Source organism: Anas platyrhynchos, chromosome 4, assembly GCF_047663525.1.
Source record: "Anas platyrhynchos isolate ZD024472 breed Pekin duck chromosome 4, IASCAAS_PekinDuck_T2T, whole genome shotgun sequence".
NCBI lineage: Eukaryota > Metazoa > Chordata > Aves > Anseriformes > Anatidae > Anas > Anas platyrhynchos.
The window spans coordinates 52,301,687-52,327,379 of NC_092590.1; the positions used below are offsets into that span (position 1 = coordinate 52,301,687).

The window sequence follows — 25,693 nt, forward strand, 5'->3', positions numbered from 1 at the left end:
GTCCAAGCAGTTGTCAGTACAAGCTCGAGAGAAACTTCTGCTCCTTCAAACCCTTTAACATCTGTACAGGAGGCAGCATGAGGGTTCATCTTAGCTTGTCATGCCTCTACCCTGCTAATTATGAACCCCCAAGGTCACGGATGTAACGTAGAGAAGGACTGTACCGAACCAGCAAACAGACCATTAAAAAAGACCCTACTGAGCACTAGCTGCTGCATTTGTGTTGCAGCCATGGTATGGTCAACTGATGTAGGGCTTTTCCATTCACACAGCTGAATGAAGCTTCCCCATACAGTATGTGTGTGGAAAGAAACAGTAGGCAAAGGAATTTGTCTATTTGTCTTGTTTTGTTTTTTGTTTTTGTTTGTTTGTTTTTGTTTTTTTTCTTTTGGTTTTGGGTTTTTTTTTTTGTTTTTTTTTTGTGTGTGTTTTTTTATTTGTTTTTAAGGGGAGATGTAGAGAAGAGCTTAATTAAACAGCAAAGTAATAGGATCTGTTTAAAGACTGACCTTTATTGGTTAGTCCTTGAGCAAAACTCCGCTTTGCGTTGTGCATGCTTATGGAAAGTGGGTGACCTAGACTCACTCAGTTTCTTTTTTTTTTTCTTTCATTCTGTCTTTTTCCTTTCAGAGCCATCCTCTCAGTATCTTCCCTTTCTTGTCCTAGCAGTTCTGAAATATTTACTTCCACCCCATTATCTTTTATGGTACTTAGCAGCACTGTCATTTGTTATTTTTAGAGCTTTTCAAACAGCAGACGGTTTCACTGCAGTTTTGCGTGTCTTTGCTGCCTACTAATGTTACTTTAATTTTTTTAAATCACGTAGGTCTGTGTGTATATCATGGGACTTGCTATCTGAGCAAATTAACTTTCTGTTTCCCTTCTGCTTATTCTCCATGCCCACAGTTGGTGCTGAGGTTCTAATTCTGGCCCTGTCATCTGAATTAATTGTTGGGGGGCAATTTTGGTTTCGTTTCATCAGAAGGAGTTTGATTTGCACACTCCAGGCTTTCTCTGCAGTGCAAAAGGAAGCACAGTGAATGAGCAAGAGGAAGACTCTCTTTGAAACTCCAAATCCAACCTAAACCCAACATAGATGCATCTGCTGGGACTTAAATGCTTACACCATAAAGGTACTTTAGAGAGTCAGAATTACTTCACAACTTCTCTACAGGCATTTTTGAATAGAACACATGGAGTAATTGGCTCTAAGTGTGGTCGTGCATGGGTAACTGGAGTGACAGCAACACCAAATGCCTGTTCTATCTCAGCTGTTTTTTTGTGGGATTTTTTTAAACAGTCTTCAGATCTGTTAGATGTTCTTAGGCTTGGGATTTGAACAGCACGGTTAGTTTTTTAGAACAGAGTTTGTTTTATATGAAGTTTTCTGTCTAAGATGACAGAGATGGTAGATATCAATGTATTAGAAACAGATATTGTGTGTTTTGTATGTCTACATGCCAAAAGCCTTGTCCTCATTTGATTTCTAAATTGTTCAGACTCAAGTGTTGTGAATCTACGCTCAGATCCCAAATGCTCTACCCAAGTGGATTTATAAGCACAAAGAAGTCAGCTTGCACAATCCTGACCTCTTTTTAGCCTGCATAGATTTATTGCTAGATGTACTGCATCTGTAAACTTGACCTTGAGTGAAGAAAGGAGCTCTCTTGCAGTGATGCAGCACAGCTTGCCAAATTAAGTAAATTCTGGATTTGAGAATGCCCTTTCATTTGTTAAAAGCACGACTGAGGATATGCTGAAACGTTAGCAACTGACAGATAATGGCCTGCTCTGCAAGGCACTCCCATTTACCAGCTTTGCGCAAGGTATCTCCTCTAGCACAAAACACACAGTTCTTGACTCCTTTTATTTTTATTTTTAGGTGGCCTCCCATTTGCAAACCTCTTTGTAAGTAGCAAAAAGAAGTTTATGAGACTCTTCTGTTAAAGAAGGAGATCGGATAGACAGCTACCTTTAAAGAGCCTGCCACTCCTTTGGAAACTTTCCTCTCTCCCCTAAGGCCATGCATTGAACTTCAGAGGCCAGAAAGCAGCATTAAGGCCAGGAATGGTTGTATACAATGGCATGCCCCTTTTCAGTCTAATGAATGTGTAAAGGGATCATTTCAAGTAGTTTATAGAATTGCGGGTTGTATTTCTGTTTCTTTGAAGTAGCTTTTCACACTGACTTGTGCTAAAATTCATGCCTTCTCCTTAGGGCGGGGAACCTCCTAGACGTCTGTCAGGGCAATTGGCTTAACTCCTTTGACTGGAAAGATATTGCAGTATTGAATTACCAAAGGGATTTCTCTAAAGAAAAGAGAGAAAGGGACTTGGGGAAGGAAGGCATGGGCCGCCTGTCCTAAAAGGGTGACCAAATAGCCTTTGCTTGTGCTTTGCAAAGAGCTGTCTGATCACACCACACAAGTACTCCTTTATAGCTTGTAGCTGCTGAGGTCCCTGAAAAGATGATAAAAATGTGTTCAGTGTTTCCCTACGTCATTTAACAGCGGTTGTCGCAGTTACTGGGTGGTTAAGGTGCACTCTGGAGGTGGGGATATGAAGGCCATCGCTGTTGAGAAGTGATTCAAACCATGAAGAAAGTGTGAGACTCCCTGTTAAGCATGGGAGTTAGGTGATACTTCACACTTCGGGCTCTCTTTCAAGGTGGTTCAGAATATCTTATAATTTAGAACTGAAATCATACTAATACAGTAATTTTACATACCTTAATACAGTGTGGAAACCTTTAATACCCCTGCAAATCACTGGCCTCTCTTTCTTCTCTCTTGCCTATGCGATGATAGATTAAGCAAAGCAGAAATAGTCCACCCATCATTTTATAATGGAGGATCTTTAAGTGAGGGTAGGAAATCCCTCCTTTAAAACTAGAAGGAACCCCAGACATTTATTAGAACAACGGCTCCTATGTGTTATTACTTGCACTGTCACTTCTGAAAGAGTCAGTGGGGGTGTGTTCTAAAGAAGAATTTGACCCACTGCCTTTTTTTAGTGCATCTATTCTGTTGTGATACTAAGTGCATGGTCCATCAGTGGAATAAATCTGCCTACCTGTATAAGTTGCTCTGTAGCCGTTGCTACAAAGAGGCTCAGTCAGCTATTCACTGTGCAGTGTTGAGTGATCGGATCTGGGATTCTCTGTGCATTCAGGATCTCCACCCACACAGCACGTTGGCAATCAGATCATTTTTACCAACCACAAAATAACCTAAATTTAGTCATTAGGGATGGAAAGATTCAATCTGGACACCTATCTTGCTATAATCTAACAAAACATTTTTGCTTGGTCGTTGAGAATATGCTGGATGTTTCATTCACTTCCAGCATCTCTGATTTATATCACCAGAGCTCCGATGTGTGTGTTTTTTTAGCGATGTTCAGCATTGCTGCAGTATTGCTCCCTGCAAAGCAAGGCACAAAATGCATTTTCAATGAATGTAGAGTGCAGCCCACCCACTTCCCTTCTTAAAATATTTTCAGTAGTTCTATGATGCTTACGTTTTGAAAATCCTATTGTAACAAAGCTCCGTATTGACAGCCATGGAAATAGCAATTGCTGATTTTAACGTAAAGTAGGAGAACCTAAGGCAGGAGTAGTACAAGCTTCATGACACTTCCCAGCATCCCTGGAAGATCCAGGCTATTCTGCGTGCCAGTTCAATCTTTGGTTTTATTCTGATCAGACTAGGTTTGAGTCTTTTTTGTGGGTAACTGTAAAGGTAAAGAGGGTTCACCAACTCAACGTGACTCAAGTCATGGTTCTTCTGTGAACAGGCATGCCTTAAAAGTAGTGAGTGCCTGGGGAAAGGTACTTGTGCCATACGCTGACTCTCCAGAGATACCTCTTCTCCAGAAGTCCCTTGTCTCCTACATCTCCATTTGCCAAAGGAGCTTTTCTGAACTGTTTTTTGCAGAGCAGATTGGTGCAACATTTTGAGCCTAATTAACTTGTGTTTAAACTTTGGCTCTAATACTCCTGGAACTCTTTAAAACTTCTGCCCAGGTTTACTGCTAATCTCCTTGAAACATAACTAAGATGATGTCACTTTCAAGTACTGCTTTTTCAGTAACTCTGCATGGATTTTTTTTTTCTCGTAAAGATGTAAAAATAACACCCTCGCTTTAACTTACAAGCCAGTAGAAAGATTGCCAGCAAATCCAAATTAATATTCTTTGACAAGAATATGAGTTCACCATGTCCCACAACTGCTCAGTCTTCCAGGGTTTCATTTGATGGTGTTCAATGTGTCTTTCCTAAGTGTATTTCTGTTGAGCTAGAAGTTGAGCTGGAAATCACTGAATCTCCTCTTGACATCCAAGGAGCTTACATTTGCACAGAGCTGTGCAGATCTGGACCTTGCAGCCTGTACATATTGCTCTTGGCTCACAGCATATCTTTAGTTCTGGTCATTCCTGCATTCCCAAGGGCAGCAGATTAGCTATTCACACTGAGGAGCTTCTTGTGTTAAGGAGGATGCTCCAAGGAGCAAAAGATGCTCAGTCCCAACCTGGTCTTCAACCCAGCACTTACTGCTAGGGCAGGTTGGGTGGGAACAGGGCCAGGCTGAGGTATGCTGCCTCCAATTCTTCTCTTTTCCTTTGTGGTAAATATCAGCCATGTTAGGTCCTATATTATAAGTCTTGTGTGTCTGCAGTGGTCTGAATTTTTAATATTTTTAATATTAATATTCCCATTCCAGTATTTTAAGGCTCCCTAAAACATGGAACCTCTTCCTCTCCTTGCACAGGACACTCAGACGGGTACTTCCTGGCGTCTGATTATTGTAGAAGCTGCTCTCAAAACTTCAGCAGGAACATAAGAAACATTTGCCCCAAAAAAGAGTCCTCTTCCTCATGCTCCACCTCTTTTTCTCTGCTTAACTCTTTTTTCTCCCTTTCATATGCAATTTTATTTTTATACAAACTATTACTCTGATGCACTACTCTTTTTTACTGACTCCCTTTCTGTAATTCCTTCCATATGTTTATTGTCCTTTAAAAAGTACGGAGTGAATGATTTCTACTGAGGTCATGTCATTTTGTTTGCATTCTTAGTAAACGTGAAGAGCTTGATTGGAGCCATTTAGGCATTTCAAGTATGAATGCCTTTTTCCTGAGTCTTCTATAAAAACAGGATGCTGAATTTTGCAGAGCTAGCCTGGCAAGTTCAATAAACTAAATAGGCATCAATGTCATAAATTTATTGATAAGTGCAGTTGTTTTTTTATAACATTCCTCTGTAGTTCAACAGCTTACTAAACATTAAAAAAAATAAAAAAGAGCTTTCTGCTGCACATTTTCAAAATGGGCTTAATCTTTTGGCAGATCCTCCTCAGCCCTGCTGAGTGCCAGTAGTAGCCCACCCCTTGCTGTAGCTCTGTGTCTAACCCCATGGCATCAGTTCAGTGGTGTAGCCAAGGAAATGGGACAGGCTTGTGGTATTTAGTGAAAGTGGCACATTTTTTGCTGTCTGATCACTGCTAAGAGCTGGGAAGTAACAGATCATGGCTTCTCACTCTTTAGCAATGATGGATGGACTGCTCTGTTAGCACAACGCCTTCTGAAAGGCTGGAGTATGTTTGGCAAGAGCATCCTTAGACGTCTTAATTGTGAAAATCCAGCGAGGCTTAACTGAACATGTGTGAGTGATGAACTTTCAGAGGTTTATAGCTCACCCAGGCTGGAGGAAGCTCTCGGAGGAACAAGCAAATGCATGTCCCTGGCTATAGGATAGGGCCGTAGCAATACACCACATCCCCGTTCTCTAGAGTACAGGCAGCAGAAGGTGTTTGGAATATGCTTTTTCACAAATATCCTCTGCCTCCTCCTTCCCTCCATTCACCTAAGCCTTCTAAACAGTGAGGTGGTGTCTTTACTTTTCCATGCTGCCCAGAAGGACCTGGTGCAAGTCCTTCCCTGTGAGAGCAAGTTGCAGATCCTACAGAATCCCATCGGCTAGCTCTGTATGCCAGGAAACCTTCTGTCTTTCAGAAACTCAACATACAACTAGTTTCAAGCCTTTCAACCTTGGCTTTTTCATTCATTTGCCTCTGTGGTGACCTTTCCACACTTCTTCAATGCCAAAGCAGCTTGGCTTATTAGGGAAGTGAAAGAGCTATGCATCTGTGGTCTCCGATGGCTTTACTGTTCCTACCAACCTTTTCCAACAGCTAGAGAACTTGCTCAACATTTATGCTTTGGGAGAAGGAAAGAGAAGTGTAATGACTTTCTGTGGGGAAAAATATTTTCATTTCTATTAGAAACCGATTCCCAGCTTTGAGCACTTTGTCATTAGCGGGTTGTAAACCTCTCAGACAGCCTGTCCCATAGCGATCCACGGAGCCATTTGTCAGGAGAGAAGAATGTGCGTGGTGAAATTGGTCACTGACAGCCTGCAGCCAGACTGAACCAGGCTTTTAAAAAGGCTGCCAGACATTTCTACACTTTTAATAGTCAAAATCCTACATTAGCATTTATGAGAACGTTTATATAGCGTTTGGGCAATTGCATGGTGGTGTGTTTTTTTTCCTAGATGTAGTATTAAATCTTCGAAATGTAAAAATTATGTGAAATGATCAAGGGTCTACATGGAAAGAGAGCACTAGGGAGGTGCACCACCAAACCAGGCCCCCCTCCTCCTTTCCAGGCAACCATATCATCTCATCTCACTTATAACCTTGTCAAAATCCACCTTGAAACTGTCATTATTTCCAACCTCATCCGATGACTCTCGCACAAATGCTCTTTCAAGACCTTGTTCCTTTGATGGCCGGATACTTGATTTTACTTTTCAGTTTGCGTATCTTCATTCTTCCTCTTGCTGATCTGAAAGGTCCCACTTTTTCCGTATATGAAAGGTTTCATTTCTGTAGTCATGCTCACAAGTCTTCTTTACACATAGTCCAGTTTGAAGTCATGTATCACAGGAACAAGCAACCAAAACTGTTTCTGTTGAAGCTTCATCCCTTTTACAACGTCTGTATATCTACAGGAAGTATCCCATCTGATGAGTTTTGCATGCTTCATGTGGTTTTGGTAGCCTAGTATCATCCCTGCATCATCTACTAACAGATTCTTCTCTTTCTGTTCTTCTCCACTGCAGTCCCAGCTGATGGAGAGATTTCTTATTATTACCCACTAAGTTCATGACCTTGGTGAGCTTTATCTCATTTTGCATTGCTGTGCTGTTCTGGTGTACCTCATTTCTGTTCCTTCAGGTTTTGTCTAGTTTAATATTTCAAGCTCCCTCTGCCTTCAACGAGACCTTTTAATTTCACCATTAGCGGTTTCAACATCAAACTCCTGCTACTTGTGCACAAGTCAGTAATAAAAACAACATGACCAGTCCTCCAGGGACTCTCCATCCAGCCCAGGCTGCTGTTTCTCCATCAGCCTGTTCCAATTCTTTTGCTAGGTCCCATCTCTTCACTCCAAACTAATTCTCTAGGTGGCATCGTATCAAATGTTTTGCTGAAATCCATGACTGACCAGGTTTCTGCCATCTGAACAGTCACTTATCTCACCCAGAGAGCTGTATGACGAGCCTGGCTACGATTTGCACTTGTCAGCTTTTGTTCACCCTTTTCATTCATTTTTAGCAGCCAGTTATTCTTTTCTTCAGTATCTGTTTGAACTCCATGCCTATTTAAAAAGCAAGTCACTAGACGGTAGTTGCCTCTGTCATTTATTCCTCTTGTCTTACTTTTATGTACCGTATTCTGCAGTTATTCAGTTTTTCAGTCTTCAATTGAATGCTGTGGGTATATGCAGAGAAATGCCTCGCAAACAACTCTGTGGGGGCTGCATGTTTACAGCCTCTGTGACTCATATCAAATTTGCTCAACTTACAACTGCAAATATGTTTTTATAGCTGCTAGTTCTGCACAAACACGCTCTGAAAGCCAACCTGAGTCCATTTTGGCTCACACATTGGAGCTTCAGATTCTCTTGGTTTTCTGCTCAGTCAGGATTTTAGTTGGACATTGCTTCATGCTGCTTTCATCTGGCTCCCTGTCTCCAGAAGGTTGCTCTGTAAGGCAAGGCCCTGAATTTTGACTTCAGTGCCACACGCTGGACAAGCTACAAGAAGGGCTGTGTAAATAAAAACCAGACACAATAAATACACAAATATTCTGCATATGAAACATTCCTCACAAATAGATTGCATTCCATTTATGATTCCCAGGGTAAGAGTAAGGTATAATCTAGCTGTTCTCTCTGTACATTTTCCCTTCTGTTGTGCTGGCATAAGCAGAAAGTAGGACAGCTTATTTATATCTGCAGCGTAATCATTGCTGACTTTGAGTGTTCTGCGGACTGATGGTAGCATCTATTCACAGTTGTATTTTAGAAGAACAGCACAGGCTTTATTTTGCTTGTCATACTTCTTCTGGCCTTTAGTTTGATCCTTTTTCTTATCCCAGATTGATGTTAGAATCATCAAGACCTTCAAAAAGACCTCCAAGGTCAAGTCCAGCCATCACCCCGACCTACCAAGTCCCATCACTAAATGATGTCCCCCAGTGCCATGTCCACACCTCTCTTAATACCTCCGGGGATTGGGATTCCACCTCTGCCCATTCCCACGCTTGACCACCCTCTCTGTGAGGGAATTCTCCATCAAATCCAATCTAAACCTCCCCTGCACAAATTGAAGCTGTTATTTCTTCAGCTTTTTCCCTGTTGATGACATGAGCCTTTAGTTGGAAATGGGTATTGTTTCACAGGCAAAGCTTTCTGAAGTCCATCTGCAGTCAGAGAGATTTGCCTTTCCCGGAGAGTCCTTGGGATGAGATAATGAGTGTGGACCACGGTTCTTCAGATGACTAACACTATTAGAGATGAATCCCACTTCAGAGTATTCTTTAAATGGCCACTAATCAAAATAAAACAAGTGCAGCTCTGCAATAGCAGCAAAAGGTCCAATTAAGTGCCTGGGAGTGCAGGGTGTTACAATAAATTATGACAGGATGGTTCAAGAGCAAGGGATCACAGTAGAAGCTTAAATGTGATTCCCATTTAGTGCAGGGGAATTGCTGCTTTAACTAATTTCCTTCATTTTTATTTAGTTATTGGGGCTGTTCAGCCTCAGTAAACAATGAAAATACCTGAATACCTGTGTACTTTCTCAAAAAAAAAAAAATACACTGAAAAACGGGATATTTTCCAGCTGCCATATAGAATAACCTAATATGATGTTTCTAGTCCTTCGGTATGTAAAAATATCTTTTTTTTTTTTTTTTTAAAGAGAGAAAGGTCCCCATATGAGGAAAAGAATACCTTATTACATTCCAGATAACTGAAGTAGTCACACTTTTACATCTGAGGCTGCTAAAAACCTCTTGAATAAAATGGCAGGGAAAGTCACCATGACATTGGCTGAGACTGTAATGGTGCCGTTGCACAGAGTCTGTTGTAAACAACATTTTACTTTCCTGAGAGAGAGTAGTCATAAAGTGTACAGGGAAGCTTTATCTTTAATCTGTGTCACTGCTCGGGAGCACAATCTCTTTCTAACTCCACAGTAGTTGACTCCTGAGGCGAGGTTTGCTGATGCGTGGAGGCTGCTGTGTCACCTGTGCCTGATGCCTTCACACCACAGGTGAGTTTACCCAGCAGAAAATATGGTTTTGAGTTACCAGCTCCTTGCCTCAACAAGCAGCAATGGGGCAGAAAGAAGTTTTGAGAGCAGCCAGCTGTTAACCAGAAGCACCCGGCATTTCCACCACAGAAGTGGCCCCGTGTTCACCAAGCGGCCGGCAGAGTGCAGGCAGTGCATGACTCTATTTCCAAACACTTGTGGTATAGCAAGAGCTTTCTAAAAATTGATGGTTTTCTGTTAACACTGAGGAACAGAAAGCCCATAAACATGTGTGTTTTCTTGTGGTATGGGCTGAATCTTGGTGGAGAAGGGTTTCAACACGGCCTTAGAGAAGGCAGCATACAGCACGGTGTGGTTTCAAGGCCTGCATGGAGGTGTGAGGCTTCCTGTCTTCTCTGGTCAGTTTTATGCAAGAAAGATCCATCCAGGCAAAATTCAACAAACCATTATGGATGCAGTCCCAATTAGTTATACTTAGTAGTGAGTGAGGCAGCATAACACAGTGAAAGGTTCGATCAGGTTCAATGCTGAATTTGAATATGGGAGGAAAAGCTGAAGATGTGATTTTTCAGCATTCTTTATGCAGAAATTATTCATTGAGATCAGCTGTCATGAGCTGAGACAAGGACTTCAGGACCAAAATTAGTAAATATTTTACCTTTCTGAAATGAAAGGTGGTTATGATAGGCATCTCAGGAGTACACAGAAGTGTGTTAGAAAGAGATTGCTGTTCTGAACTGTGAATGTCTGATTTGTTATGACATAATTTGACTTAAATTCCTGTCTTTACTAAATAATGATGTAGTAGGAGGCAGCTGGTAGTATTTGTACACCTGAAAGTCAAACCCAGGGATACCTCACTCTCCGTATGTTTCAGCTCGTGCTCAGTGCATCCAGCAATAGGATTCTCCATAAGAAAAGGTCATGGCTACTTGTGGGAAAGGGCGCAAGGAGCAAAGCTAAACTGTGGTGCAGTGCTTAGGAAAAATAAAGTTTATTTCCTGATTTTCTATTTCCAATTCCTCCTCTCCACTGGCTTCGCTACATGTGGTGCATACATGTGAAAGTGTGTCTACCTACTGATCATATTGAAAACGTATTAGATATATTCTTACAAATATTTCTATCACAGTTATATGATTGCCAGTGTACATACAACTTGCAAAGGACAGTTATTACCCATAACCTGGTGGTCTCTAGCGGAGGCGCCTCTCAGCTCTGCTTGCATAGTCCCATGGTAGCCAAGAGGATTGTGCTGTTACGGATCAACCTCATTGCTTAATTGCTGTTGTCAGTCCTTCAGACTTGATTGGTTGATTGCATTTAGTAAGCTCTTTGTTTCCTAAAAAAGAAAAGCACAAAAAAAAAATCCAGTTAATATTGAAATTGCATGTCCTCTTTCATTCTTAGGCAGGCACAATTTAATGAAAAAAAATCCCTATGCTTCTGCTGTATGCTTGAAGCATAAATCATGCTATGCTTTATTCTTTTGGCAACAATAAATAAGCAGGTGTTGAAATTTGATGACAATATTATGAGTGTTTTTCATTATTTCTTTTTCCTGGAAACATTGTCAATTTATACTAAATAGAAATGACTATAGAGATCCCACACATTTTCTATCATTTGTTGTTTCTTCAAGACTGTGTTCAAATCTGTGTTTCCACCAAGCATACAAAATGTCCTATTTGTTTTAAGGACAAAAAATGTTGATTCTTAAGCGCTAAGAGAAAATGGAACATTTATAGACCAGCTTCACAGGCTGCTCAGTTGTTTCGTAAGTAAAATAGCACAATTATTCCTGAATCTAAACCAGATAGTTGAACCCTAGTTCAACAGAGCACTTAAGCACTGGCCTAACTTCATCCCATCACACCTTTTAAGTTGAATGTGTGTTTACATTTTCTGCTAAACTGAGGCTTCTGTCAGCATCTTTTTTATCTATTGCACATATTATGAATTATTAGCTGTTTTAAGAATATGGGTTTATTCTGCTTAATACTCCAGGATATTTCCTCCCTCTGCACATGTGCTTGCAGCACGTACTGCTGATCATTTTCTTCATTAACTGATACTTGCAATCTGCATGACAGTGTGCTTTTGAGTTGACAGAAGGAAAGGAATAAAAATGAGCATCCCTTGTGTAATTTTTTGGTTTTGCTCTGTCTTAGCAGCATGGGTGCAGCAAGGGGAAGGGGCAGCTTGGTACATGATGCAGTTGTTCATACTTGGGAAACCCATGGTGCCACACTGGTCCATCTTCCCATAGCAGGGTTTCTTCTCTTCTTTTTCAGATCCTTTCCACAGCCTCACTTCTTTTATTTTGCTTTTTACTCAGACTATCCTTTATGCAGTCAATATGGCTCTTGTATAACAATAATTTCCATTTAAAAATTAACATGAAGTGGGATAATGTATGCAGTGCTATCTGTATAGCTTGAATTCCTTACTGCTTTATTGTTGTTCTTTCTGCACATGCTTTTTTCCTTGGTTGTCGTTCCGTGTTTACCCACAGATTGCTAGATGTTCAGACTGGTCTGTGTTCTTCTGATCTCTGCAAAGTGCAGTGCCCAGTTTCAGTGCATTATAAGAGCAGATGAACACAGGAAGACTTCTAAACCATTTAGATGAGTCAGTGTTACCTGCTTTCATAAAGGGAAAAATCTTCCATAAAGGTACTTTTTATAGGATGTTATTGTTACCAAGATGGGAAACATTCCCAAAAGAAGAAGAATTATCCTTTGAGACAGTGCTCCAGTGATGACTTCATTTGAAATAATTTTATGGTGGGTGGTGAAAAATATAAACAACCATTTAAACAAAAGCCGAAGAGAGAAATTTGCAAAGGCCTCTCCTGTTTTATTTCTGACACCAAATGGATTACTGTTTTTGCACAGATATTTCCATGAAATTCATGAAGAGCAAACGCCTCTGCAAAGTATGTTTTTCCTAATCTTATCAGAGCCACAGTGCTCATTCCAAATCACATAGTCACCTATGCTGGAGGCTAAGCTATCATCTAGCTTTTTACTGAGACACAAAGCTTTTTAATATCAAATTCTGCTACGGTGACAGACAATTCAGCTTGCTTTTATACCAGAAGCAAGTTGTTTGTGATTCATAACTTTGGAAATTGATTCAAGCGTTCCAAGTCCACGTGTGCGATGTTGTGCCTTTCAAACAGACAGCTGGTAGGAAAAATGGCAGCAGTTTTTCTCCGTGTATTCTGCCAGGGAAGATCCGGAAAACAATATCATTGCATCAGGTCATTTGTTCAGCAGATCAATACAGTGATTCACCAGAGACAGGTTTTTGTCTCCAGCATGTCTGTGTACGCACGAGGTGCCACACAATCGATGTGGTAACACAAGCGGAGGCTGTCAATACACTGAAACGCGTGTGGTGTGCACCTTGCGTTTTTGACTAAGTTGTGATGCTTCTGTATGGAAGATGGAAAAAAAATGACCCTAGATGTTGTGAGAAAGAGGTGGGCTGTGAATGGCTGAGCTCTAAAATATCAGTGGTGCTTCTAACATCGCCCCATCCCTGGAGGTGCTCAAGGCCAGGCTGGATGGGGCCTTGGGCAGCCCGGGCTGGTGGGAGGTGTCCCTGCCCATGGCAGGGGTTGCAGCTGGGGGGACAGAGCACGTCACCTCCTTGCACTGCTTCTGGGAGTACCAGAGAAGGCATTGCACAGTCTGCCACACGGAAAACTGTTCTCTCTAATGTGCTATCAAGTGCTTGATAGTTGAAAAAAAGGGAAACCCTTCCTTCCCCCTCATAAGGCCTACAGCTGCTGAAGGATATACCCTTGACTTTTCTCCTGATTGGTTTCTGCCCTGCAGACCACAGTAAGTAATCATTGTGGCTCTGCTTGTCAGCCTGCCCTGCCCTAGGCCTGCAGCTTCCTAAATCAAGTCAGTGGCTCAGAAAGCAGCTGAGCCTCTGCCTGTGCTGCTCTGTGGTGTCTACAGGATCATCCACCTACAGTTCGTGGCCATAAACTTTCTAAATCTTGTTTGAAACTCAGCCACAGGATGGGAACGCTCTCCTATTGTGTCATTAGTGTATGCCATGAACATATATATATAGCATTGCCAGTGTCAGTGAAATGCACTTCAACAAAGGCAGCCCTGTAAGATGCTTCATGGAAATCTGAATCAAAAATTAACAGAAGAGTTACCAGGAAATGTCCACTGATGGGTGGTACTTTTGGTTACTGTCACGTTGCGTGCTTTTTCAGAAATAAATGATTTAGTGACAGTGCATAGTAGGACTTCTATTTCTCTTGGAGCTGGGATGCTGAAGGAAGAGCGAAGGCTGGGTGAAGGCACACCTGGATGCTTTCTGTGATCAGGATGTCAGAAGTGAGCATGGTGCACCTCAAACAGTAAAGGTTTCTTCTAAAGTTACGGTGAAGCTATGACTTCCAATGTCGTAAATTAACTTCATCACTTGGGAGAGCTTATTGTTAAGCATTTTTTGTTCTGACATAGTTACACGGAACAAGGCTTTTACTCTTTCTTTCATTTCTCTTCCAGTTGGGTAGTGCAGCATTAGCTGAACAGTACATAAAGTCTATCAAGACCGGTGTGTCATCTGATAGATTTTACGCTTGCATTTCAAATATTACAAAAACTGGAGATCCATGATATTTTTGTTTATGTGACAGCTTCATTTCTTCCTATCATGAACTCTGTAAACTTGTTACAGCGTATTTTTACCTACTGTTAGCATCAAAGCTGTCATAACAGCATAGATTAACACAGAACTGACACAGAAAAGCTTTCAGCCTTTTCACGCTCTCTCCTGGAAAACAACCTTAGAGTGTTTTGGCTAACAATGAAACCTTCTAAACTCTAGTTTCAATTTTAAAGGTAAGCAATGTCTTTTATTTTGGAGACACAATGATATTATTCTGTGCATAGTTACAAATTTCAAACAAAAGGTATTTAAGGGACATGCATTAATTCTGCTAATTTGAATAAAGGATAAAACAATAAAATTCCAATCTGCCATTTAATGCAGTTAACCACCTATTATCCTTGTCAGTTTTCAGATGGATTTTTACCTGTTGTAAAGTAAATTGGGTAAAAAGGCCTTTTTGAACAGATAATGATACCTAACATTAAAATGTCATTGGTTTTGTCTTCCTGTTAAAAGTATTGTTTTTCTTCAGTGGTTGATAAATAGATTACAGCTATTCACTTTAATTGAGCCTACACCTCTACGCAGTTATGTTATTGTAAAGCTATTTTCACCAGTTTAAGCTCAGTGAGTTCCAATTTGGCTCAGATCTTAAATTGGGAAAGAAAACATCTTTTGGACATTTCTCCATTACCATCATTCCTAGGCCCACACGTTGAAACAGTTTGATGCATTTTTTAAAAAATTTAGGTAGGGTGGTAATTTTCTGAAGGAAATGTTTTCCAATCATTTCTGCAAGGCTGCCTTGGCAGATGAGGAACACAGAATCCAATTTGTCTGTGAAAGCAAAAAAAAAAACCAACATTGGTATTTTCTTCCATTGTGAAAGCTAAAGAAGATAGAAAAATCAAACAAAAACACTAAAAGACCCATTTTACTTTGTTGTTGTTTTAACAGTGTGATTCATTTTAATGAACAGAAATAAGAAAACTTTTAAAATATGAAGACAAAAGGAGAGTAAGCTTGCACAAGACTGACGAGATTTGACTGTGTAGGTTCTAGGGTGGTATTTTCATAAAGTTTTATATCATTTTATATAACCTGGAGTTTTCCTAAGTTCTTGCATGAACATTAGTGGCAGACCTTAATAGACTTACAGGGCATTTACTGGAGCTTTATTAACATGTGTGGTGTTTTAATTAAGATGCAGACTACTTGAGGGAGCAACTGAATAGTTCCCTAATGAATTTCTTGCATTAATTTCCTTCAAAAAGCACATCTGAGCTTAACTTAAATTCCTTCTGCAATTAATTTATGTAATTTATTCTAGTAAGCACTGTAGTTTTTCTGTTTAATTGTTCACAGAATTGACAGGTTTAATTTCATGTAACATGAGAGCCTCCAGTACCAAGTTTGCAGTATTTCATTAAAGTTGGTATTACATGTTGTGCTATTGAATTTTGGCAAGAAGGAGGCAATAAAATACTCCTATAAAACAGAAATGTCCAAGTGACAGATATTGAGGCCAAAATTAAAAAAAAAAAAAAAAAAAAAAAAAAAGACTGAAGGTAGATCCTAAATCCATATTTGATGACGGAGGTAAGCAGCCAGGTTTTTATGAGTGCAGCTTCAGAGATTAAGGTTCAGTGGAGCACTCAATGATTCTCATGACCTTTAAGCATGCATCAGCAGGAATGCGTGGTGTGCTCACCTTCCAAGCCAAAGAGCAGTTTCAAGCACAGCATCCAAGACTTGAGGCCAACAGGCTCTCCATCCGTGCTGGCAGCTCTTAGCCCAAGCTATATCTAGCTTTGAAACCTCTGTGCTCTGCCAAAGATGGACCAAACTGGGGCTAGCTGCTGTTGGCCAGAGCTGTACCACATTCAGCCTCAAGAACATGCTGCTCCATATCTAACCATGCTGCTGCCATCCCTTCCCTGCTGATGTGCTCCTGCCCCTCTGTGCCAGCAGCAGCAACACATAGCTTTCCTAGAGCTCTGCCTCCAGAAAATGGACCTTTTTAAAAAATATTTATAATTTTAATTATTTCTTTAAGTGCCTGTTTTCTTGGGATTTTAATTCATTGTGCACACTCTGGGAGATGCCAAGGATGGAGACATGCCATGTGCTGTAGGGAGGCTGTCACGGGCACTGCTGTGTCCCCTCTGGATGCTCTTATCTTGAGGGAAGTTGAAAACACCTCTCTTTTTTAATTGCACAAACTAAAATTCTGATTTTTCACATTCTTCTGGTGTTGCTAGTGGGAAATAGCAGCATCCTCGTGTTCTGGATCATCTTTCTGTGTCCTCCAGTGTGATGCTCAGTTCCTAGCTTCCTACTGAGACCCAGAATTAAGAATAAAGATTCAAATGCATTGCAGAATCCATGAGGAAGAAGGGTGAGAGGAGAACCACACAAATGTCATCCTAGTTTGTGTTGTTATACTTTTTTTTTTCCCATTGTAAAAAACAACCACAGTTTGTTTAACTATTTGCATTTGCACCAACTTTTTCATAATGATCTTAATGTGTGCATATATCAGAATTATTATTAAACATATGGCTGTGAGTATATGGATATATGGCTTTAGACTTATCTGCTAGAAAAAGAAGGGCCCTGTTATTATACTAGCATCTAAAGTCTAAAAATTGAAGATTTTCATTAGTTTAATATCAGTGATACATTTTGAATTCTGACCCTCAAGGAACCCTTTATCTCTGTTCTTTCTCTTTCTTTCACTGACAGCAAATTAATTCTACATATCTAGAAAATAGCTGGCATAATGCAATCCTGATGCTGGATTTTATCTTCTTCAAAGAATCGATTTTCTGTTTTAGGACATGCCTCAGTATGTGCTGCTAAAATGGCTTAGTTACTCTGCCAGCTCTCTTCCATGGTTCGCAGGGTTTATATCAGTTTATTTTTGTAAATGGGCTGTAGAGAGAGACCAAGTTAGAGAAAGACAAAGCTAATACCAGTGACAAGCTTACAGTATAAAACAGAGTAAAGCAACAAACTTTGGGCTTGCCTAGATTTTGGATTTTGGATCTCATGGGGTTACAGTGTCAGTGTCCTCTTCCTAAACTCAGTTCCATCCAATTTCAGAAATCTGTAGAAAAATGAGTTTGGTTCGGTTTCACAGATCGTAGAGGAGAGCAATTCCTTTCCCCTTTTTCCAAGCATCTTGTGAAAACAGATTGGTTCTGGTTCTAGCAGCTGTGCTGTTTCAGCGGTGATGCAAAAGTTGAAAAGAAAGTCAAAAATAAAGGCTGGTAGTCTCGTCCTGATGGCTGCTGGCTGCTGGGTGTGGTGTGACCGTCCTCAAGTTCAGCACAAGTGGACAGCAGCAGAGCAGAGGCAATATTGGTGAGATCAGGCCCCATGTACCACTGCACCAGCTTGTTTTCTTCTTGTGTTATTGTCAGGATGCTTTAGAGTCTTTAACCCCACAGTGGCTAAAAGCATTTGTCTTTTTCCTACAACTGGGCTATGTTAACCCTGGCAGAAAAGCCATGTCCAAGCATTTCATTTAAATGCTTTTTCCCACATATAACAGGGCTTGGGATTCAAAGAAATTCATTCATGCTCTCCCAATGCCATTTAACTTTCTGTGATAAAAGCAGTAAGAGGAAGAGTTGGTTTAATTAGCACATGAGCTGTGCAGCAGCTAATGTATTCCACCTCCTCACTGCTGGAGCATGTTTCTCAGTAGCATTAAGCAGGCAGAGGCGCGGGGTTGTGCTCCAGTCCCCATATGCACACACAGGGGAGGTGTCAACAGGAGGGGATTTGCAGCCGTGTGTCCAAGGCAAGCTGTAGGTGTCCTTTAGGATGGGGAGAAACCAGGGCAGAGCCAGTCCCCTTGCTGTATTAATCATTTTTTAATCAAGCTAGCTCAGCAGGTACGTATGCACCAGCAAGGTTTCCTTATAACATCACAACACAAAAATTAGAATGTGATTATGTGTGTGTGTACATACATATATATATTTATAACTTTGCTTGGTGGCAAATTTAGTTCTTGGCTGGATTGGCAGAATATGAGCTTTTAGGCTGAAGAGAAGGACAAAATCACAGCTCCTCACTTTCTGAAAGCCAAAGGTGCATTATAAACATGAATCTTTTCCTCTGATTTTTAACAGTAAGAATATGTACCAAGTTGTGCTAAAGAAATTTCAGGTGCCCATAAAATGAGGCCTTTATAAATGTCTGTATTTGAAAATAAGTGAATGTTAAAGCCAAGAAAATATTTTTACTTTATGTCCTTTGAAAATCAGGCTTGCACAGAAGAAAATCATGGTGACTGACTTGTAAATCTATCTTCTAATTTCAGGCATATTTAGTAGAAGGAGAGAGGGGATCAAAGATAATTAAGTTCCAGCAGGGCTCATGGAAAGGTATGCAGAAGGGCGAGGGAGACCTCCTTTCCTGCTATGAGAGGGGAAGGCTGTGGTGTCTCTTCAGCCTGATGGACCTCCGAGTGTGTCTGCACAAACTGTACAGCAGAGCCTGAGCTCCAAACAGCATTTTGGCATTGAGGTTTGAGCAGGCTGCTCTTTGCTGAGACATTGCTCAAGAGCAGGTTGGCCCTGTAACAAAACGGGACGCACTGGGCCAGGCAAGGGTAGGAGCATCTTGGGGGTTTCCAGACACAAAAGCAAGACCGTGTCCACTGGAAACTGCCCTTTGGTTCCAGGAATGGGGAATGACAAGCTGGTTGGAAAGTTCTTGGTAGAAATGCTTGTGTTAAAATAAAGAGAAAGGGAGAGAGAGAGGTGATGCCAATAGGAGAGGGAAACAAATATTTCTCGTAATGAGAAAAATATCTGTGGAGCAAAGCAAAAGGCTTTCAAATGTCCCAAAGAAGATAAACTATTAATAAGAAAGGAGAAGAGTGTCCAAAGCAAAGCAAACTTGATGTGATTTTTACCTTGCCTGAACTTGCTCCACGCGGGGGACTTGCGTTCACTTGCAAAAGCAAACATGCCAGAGGGGGGCTGGCCAAAAGCACTGGCTTCTGCTGAAAACGGATTGAAAAGAGAACAAAGAAAATGTAACTAAAGTTAACTGGAAGCTGCTTATCTCTAATGTGGCTAAGACAGAGAAAGCTTGTCTCCCGGAGAGAAGAAAAATCTAGTTATGCAACAGTGAGATACAGCTCTTCGTTTTAGTTTTTCATTTGCAAAATTAACATGCACTATTAAGTCAGCCCTGCCTCTGAATCAGGAGCCACCGGTAATTTTCCCGTCCTCTGATTCCAATGTTTTCCCATGGGTAGGTGAAAAGCACATTGACAATACAAGACCTTCTCTGAATACTTTTGGCCTGTGCTGGTTATAAATATAAATCATGTTTCATGACCTCAGACTTTATTTTTAGGGCTCGTCAGCCTAGGAGGTGCTCGGTTTCACTTTCTTCAGCTGTTGGACACCACTCGCCTACAGATTAACCGGCACGAGATTGCTCGCAGGAGCAACCTCTCTGATTTCAAGAGCATCGCTAATGTGACAGCATTTACAGAATAAATTTACGGAGTTTACAGAGTTTATGAAGTAATGAGCTGCCAAGTGGGGTCTTGTTTTCAGTGCTTTCACAGGCAACATGCAGGCTGCTCTGCAAAATGAAAAACCAGGTTTTTAGTCAGAGTATCAGAGCATGCAAGCCTTGCACATGCATAACAACAACAACAACAACAACAACAAAATGTTTCTCTAGGTTATTTTGCACTCATAAAATAAAAAAAAAAATAAACTTCAAGAATCCTTTCCAAAAATATACAAGCCTTACAATTACAGCACAGGAGTCACTGAGACTCTGTTTGTGTTCACTTTGTTGCTTTTAGGGATACAGTGGCATAAATCTGCAGTATCCTGGTGTGGCGCAGCCCTGCAGACATGCAGTCACTTGTTTTTGTTGTGCTGCACCAGAGGGGGTCTGACTTGCAGTCTGGCAACAAATAATATTTGGACAAATGAAAGCTCAGCCTCTAATCACCATCTATTAGACCTATCTATAAGTGTGTATGTGTGTATATACAGGTGTTTATAAAATATATTTGCCATACAGAATGCTAAGATCTGAAAGGCAGTCATCCAGATTAGTTTACTATTAGCTCTTCCCAAAAAATGTGCATGACATGCTGTGGACATGCTCTATAATAAGCCACGGAGATTCTAGAATATAACAAGGTTAAATTAATTTAAAATTTCCTCCCAGTTAGCCTTTTCCTACTGCTTTTTATCAAAATGCTTGAAAGTTTCTCACTCACTCAGCTCCTTGTTTCCTTATTACTTTAGGCTGTGACTCGGCACAGAACCTGACGTCCCAGAAAGCCACAGATGCAGTGGACAAGATCTTTAAGACCCTCAGGGATATTTCAAGAGCTCGAATGCACATGAAACAGTTTAATTCCATACATAACCCAGGCAGCAACACCCACCAGGCAAGTGGATCTTCTTTTCCGTGTCTATGTTGTTTCTCTAGCATGCTGTTAACATTACAGCTTCACAAACATCACTAGCTTGGCTGATGTTCTAAACCCATATGGGTTCTGCCCATGTGGAGCATATTTAAGCAGAGATTTTGTAATTGACTTCACCATCGAGAGCTTCCTTGAGTCCTTCATTCAAATTCAGGCATATCCATGGCCATGTCAATAAAGAATTGTCTGATGAAGAAATTTGTGAAAGACAAGACAAGGTCACAGTGGTGCAGGAGTAAGACTCATCATAACTGATCCGAGCAGGATGCCTGCATCCAGACAGCAGCTATATTTTTGTGTATTTTCTCTCCCATATCTGTGATTTGTGAATCCCAGTCCCATTTGTGAATAGGTGAAAAATGCAGCTTTTGTTTATAAAAAGTGAACACATGAACTACTATAGTACTGTAGGTCATCAGGACTCATTTACAGTGGTTTTATCTCTCCCTATACCCCCTGAGGTGCTTAACTTTTTCAGTTAAAAATAGAGAGTTTTGCAGTGGAAAGCACATACAGTGACTTAGAAAGATACTGTAAAACTTGATTCCAGTCTTAAGCCAGAAAAAAAGTCCTTCCAAACTCATAAGTATGCTGCAGACCAGCAAGGGGACATGTTCCAAATTAAGCATTGCTTTATAACAAGAGGAATCGGGAGTACTGCAAAACATCACTGGAAAGCTAAGGTGGAGGAAACCTGTTCCTGAGGTCTCCCGGCACTTATGACCAGTCTAGTGTCTGAAATGGGGAAAATGGCTAAACATTTAATACAGGTCAGTGTGGAGGCAGTCAGATGATAAGAAAACGTTCTCTACAAGTTTCCTGAAGTGTAATTAGCATCAGTATGTTCTTTGGATGTAACCCAGGTTGTTTGCTTAGGGCTGAGTGCTGGAACACAGCAAGAGGTGCATTAACAGCTTGCAGCCCCCAATCTGGCTACATAGTGGGTTTAATCATCTTGAATTGGACCAAACCTCTGCTGAGGGCAGTTCAGGAGTCTTAGAGTAGCAGAAATAAGCAGGCAGTACTTTTTCTTTTTTTTTCTGCCATACCTTTCTACACAGCTGTTTGGCTCATCTGAAAGTACTGCCTTTGTCATGACCATACACAGTCCCTCCCCTGCACAGTACTACAGGAATGGCTTTAGCCTACAGATGCTTTTGTGCTTCAGCTGTTAGGAGCTGGGAAGCTTCCATTTATTAAGTCTCAAAACAGCTTTCTGTGCGTACATGGAAGTGGATAGCCTCTTAGACCTTTTGCAGTATTGAATTCTATATTTGTACATAAAATGATGAATGAATGGTTCTATCATACTATCAAACCATTTAGTGTAGTGACTGTACAAGAGGAGAGTATTTATTTTGCTCTTTCTTTTTCTTCCTTCCTTCCTTCCTTCCTTCCTTCCTTCCTTCCTTCCTTCCTTCCTTCCTTCCTTCCTTCCTTCCTTCCTTCCTTCCTTCCTTCCTTCCTTCCTTCCTTCCTCTTCCTGTAATCACATCTAAGGTGCATCATAGCCAGAGTTAACATTTTGATAGATAAATGTCAAATCAGAAAAGATCTTGAAAAGTCTTGAAACTATGAAATTTTAAAAAGGTAGGTGTCCTTGATGCATTTAGTATCTGTGTAGCCAAATCAGATAATTTTGAAGGGGACTAAGTTTTGATGCTGAAACTTCAGACATGCAAAATCATAGCACATTTTTAACATCTTGCCTTTTCAGTACATAGTTATGACTGAAGTCAGATAATATTTATCCTTTAATTTTGTACAGCAAGGCTCTCTGTTTAACTATGGTTTGATCTTTGTTCCAAGTATTTTATTTGTAATGTCTTTCTGTTCCTCATCTATGAAGATATTAAACAGATCTTTATACATAGGACTTCATGCCTGCATGTATATTTTCAAACAGTTGTTTATTGCATGACTAGATTTGACACAAAACTTGGCATGTTCTACTGAAGGATACTGCAGCTAATGTCTGCTGTAATTTGCTTTGTTGGCTCAATTAAAAAATATGCACATGTGTTGGAGGAAGAAATAGATGAGTTGTATAAATCTTTGTTGACAGGATCATATTCAAAAAGTATAAGCTTTGTTTCTCACTGCAGACTGTTGGATGAAAAGCATCTCTTAAATTACTTCAGAAAATTTAGTTTCAAGTTGCATAACCAAGTGGCTTGCTTTTTTATTTTCCATCCATTTTTATGTTTATCTTGCACGATGTCTCTTGTAGATATCCTCTCTACAAAATGAATGACGTTACACTTGATTCCCTTAAGAAATCCAGGGATGATGCATACCTGGACTAGTCCCAAAGGAAAACAAACATACTAATTTGAAAGCTGCTAATTTTCTAAAGCTGTTTTGCTTCCTGAAACTGTTGTGGTTCCGTTGCAGCTTTGGCAAGGTTATAAAAGCAGCAAAACAAAACTCCATCTGCAAACCGAGTAAGGCTGAATTTTCATTAAAGAGTATCTTTCCCAAGTCCCTAAAATTCTTATCTTAGAAAGCTTTACAAGGTGTCAGAATGGTGCAGACCTTGGTAAAGGAATGCTGAAATTTCTAGACTACTAATCCATTTTAAGCACGGGTCTGTGGACCCTCAGAAACGTTGCATGGTCAGTGCTCAGTTTGGTCTGAGCTGAAATGGGAGTCCCAGCTCACTTGATGTGTAAATGTCTGGGTGGCTCCGAAAACCCCACTCCTTTTGATGTGCATCTCCACACAGGATGGGTAACTGACCTCCAGTTTTTCTGGATGGTGCAGGATATGTCTGTGGTGTGGTATGTGGATATTTGGGGTGTCGTCACCCATTAATATTGAATGCCATTTTGCTTGACTCAAATGACTTAATAAATTCTCTCCTTATACCTCTCAACTCTCCCGGTTCTGATGTGACCACCCTCTTCTCTCCTCCTTAATTATACTTTCTTTTCTTACTTCATTGGTCTGTTGTCAGATCCAGACTCCCCACACAAAGCTGCTGGCCCCTTTGCTAAAAAGCCCTTAAGAGTCTTCCAGGATGCAAATCCTGAGTGCCTTTACATGCCCCACTCTTCCTGGTCATTAACATCTCTGATATTAGTGGGGTGTGGCCTATTTTTCTCAAGGCTTTTGACAGGTGCAGGTGTTATGTAGAGTGAGCTGGCTGCAGAAGCTGAAGGACTAGTAGGACTCCTTAGTTCTGTGCTTCCACGAGGGACAAAGAGGTGGGTTGGCTCTTCACAGTCCTGTTCAATGATGCCATGACATCTGTGGGGAGGCAGGAGCTGTCAGTGAACAACCTTTCCTAAACATCCCTATTAATGTGTTTGTAGAGTCATTCCAAAGAAAATGAAACCTTCTGGGTGTGTGATGGGCAATAGCGTCATCCCTGCTGGTGTCCCCTCTTCTACTACCCCAAAAAACACCTAGAGAAACCAGAAGCCTGCCTTCACTCCTTACCTCTCCTTACTCATCTGATACACACAGGGCAGAGAAAATATTGGGCTGTCTTCCTGTCTTTTCAGTTCGGTGCTATGCTGCTGCACACCATTTGTTGTCAACATTACAAACACCATTGCTGCTTCTGCATTTTTTATATGTCTGTCAGTGATTTCCTTTCTGGAATAAGTATTTCTGATTCCTTTAATGGAAATAAAAGGTTTAGAAGAGCAGTTGCACCAAGTGTAAAAAGCCTTACTCACAGTGTGTTGTTCTTTTTTTTGCGCAGGCTTCTTACAAACCACTGCTGAAACAGGTGGTGGAGGAGATCTGTAATCCTGATCGACCTGATCCTGTTGATATCGAGCATATGTCATCAGGCCTCACTGATCTCCTTAAAACTGGATTCAGCATGTTCATGAAGGTAAATAAGGCTTCCCAAGTTCATCTCTACGATTTTCCCAAGGTTATAGCATCACATGGCTGTAGCTGACTGTATGTGTTTGCTTTTGTTCTGAGTTAAGTCCCTACAAAGGGGCTGAGAATAGCTTGAGGCAGCACATTGTGGGTACAGAATAAATGGGTGTCACCACCTGAAGAATGGAGCAGACTGGACACCTAAGAGTGATACTAGACACCTAAATAAGGATGATAAGTCTGGGAGGAGTCAATGGGGCTTCAACAACAGGATGTCCTACCTCACATAGCTTTTGGAGCTCTTCAGAGACATCAGCAAGCAAACTGGTAAGCAAGTGGCAGGTCATATAACCTTTGTGGATTACCAAAAGGCACTCCACAAGGCATCTCATCAAGGAATGTTATGGACAGTGGGCAGCACTGAGATAGGAGAGAAGTAAGAATAAACAGTCAGTTCTCACAGGGGAAGAAGGCTGTCCAAGGAGCTCCATATTCGGTGCTTTTTCTATAACCTGACAAGGTTCAACTTGCAGTGTGGAGGAAGACTGATAAGTCAGAAAGTCCAGAGAGGCTAAGAATTCTCCATCTGTATGATTTTAGGAGCTTGATTGGCTGTACAAAGCCCTGAGCAACACGATATAATGTTGATATTTGCCCTGCTTCGTGCAGGGAGGTGGATTTGATGAACTACAAAGATTGTTTCCAACCTCATCTGAATTGTGATTCTATAATTGAAAAGAAAAACAAGAAAAACATTTTCCTATTGTGTAAATGCCTGCTAGTCCTTTCATGCATCTAAAGACATGTGACAAAAGTGATTTTTATTTTTGTGATGGTACTATTCTAGAACCCATTATCAAGGTAATGTAATTTTTCTGTTATTACAGGGCCAGCTAGTCTTGAAGACAAGATCAGATAGGTCTAAATACAGTGCCTGTTTTCAGAAACTTGTGCCTACTGCTGAAAAGGATTTTCAAAGTGTACTTAGCAGGGTTACTAAATGGAAATTCTCAGCTCTTCAGAGCTTATGATAAAGCCCTGAGACAAAAGAGGATAGCTATAGAAATAGTGACCCAGTGTTGTTTCTCTTCATGTATCAGTATTGAA

General features: G+C 40.7%; 1 protein-coding gene across 1 annotated transcript in view; it reads left to right on the plus strand.

Annotated features, from left to right (window-relative positions):
* Positions 1-25,693, plus strand: part of SCFD2 (sec1 family domain containing 2) — a 189,907-nt gene that overhangs the window by 153,869 nt on the left and 10,345 nt on the right. Inside the window, exons 6-7 of the mRNA XM_027457082.3 lie at positions 20,565-20,710; positions 24,459-24,593. Coding sequence (XP_027312883.1) covers positions 20,565-20,710; positions 24,459-24,593 — 281 coding nt within the window. The remainder of the gene's footprint in view (positions 1-20,564; positions 20,711-24,458; positions 24,594-25,693) is intronic.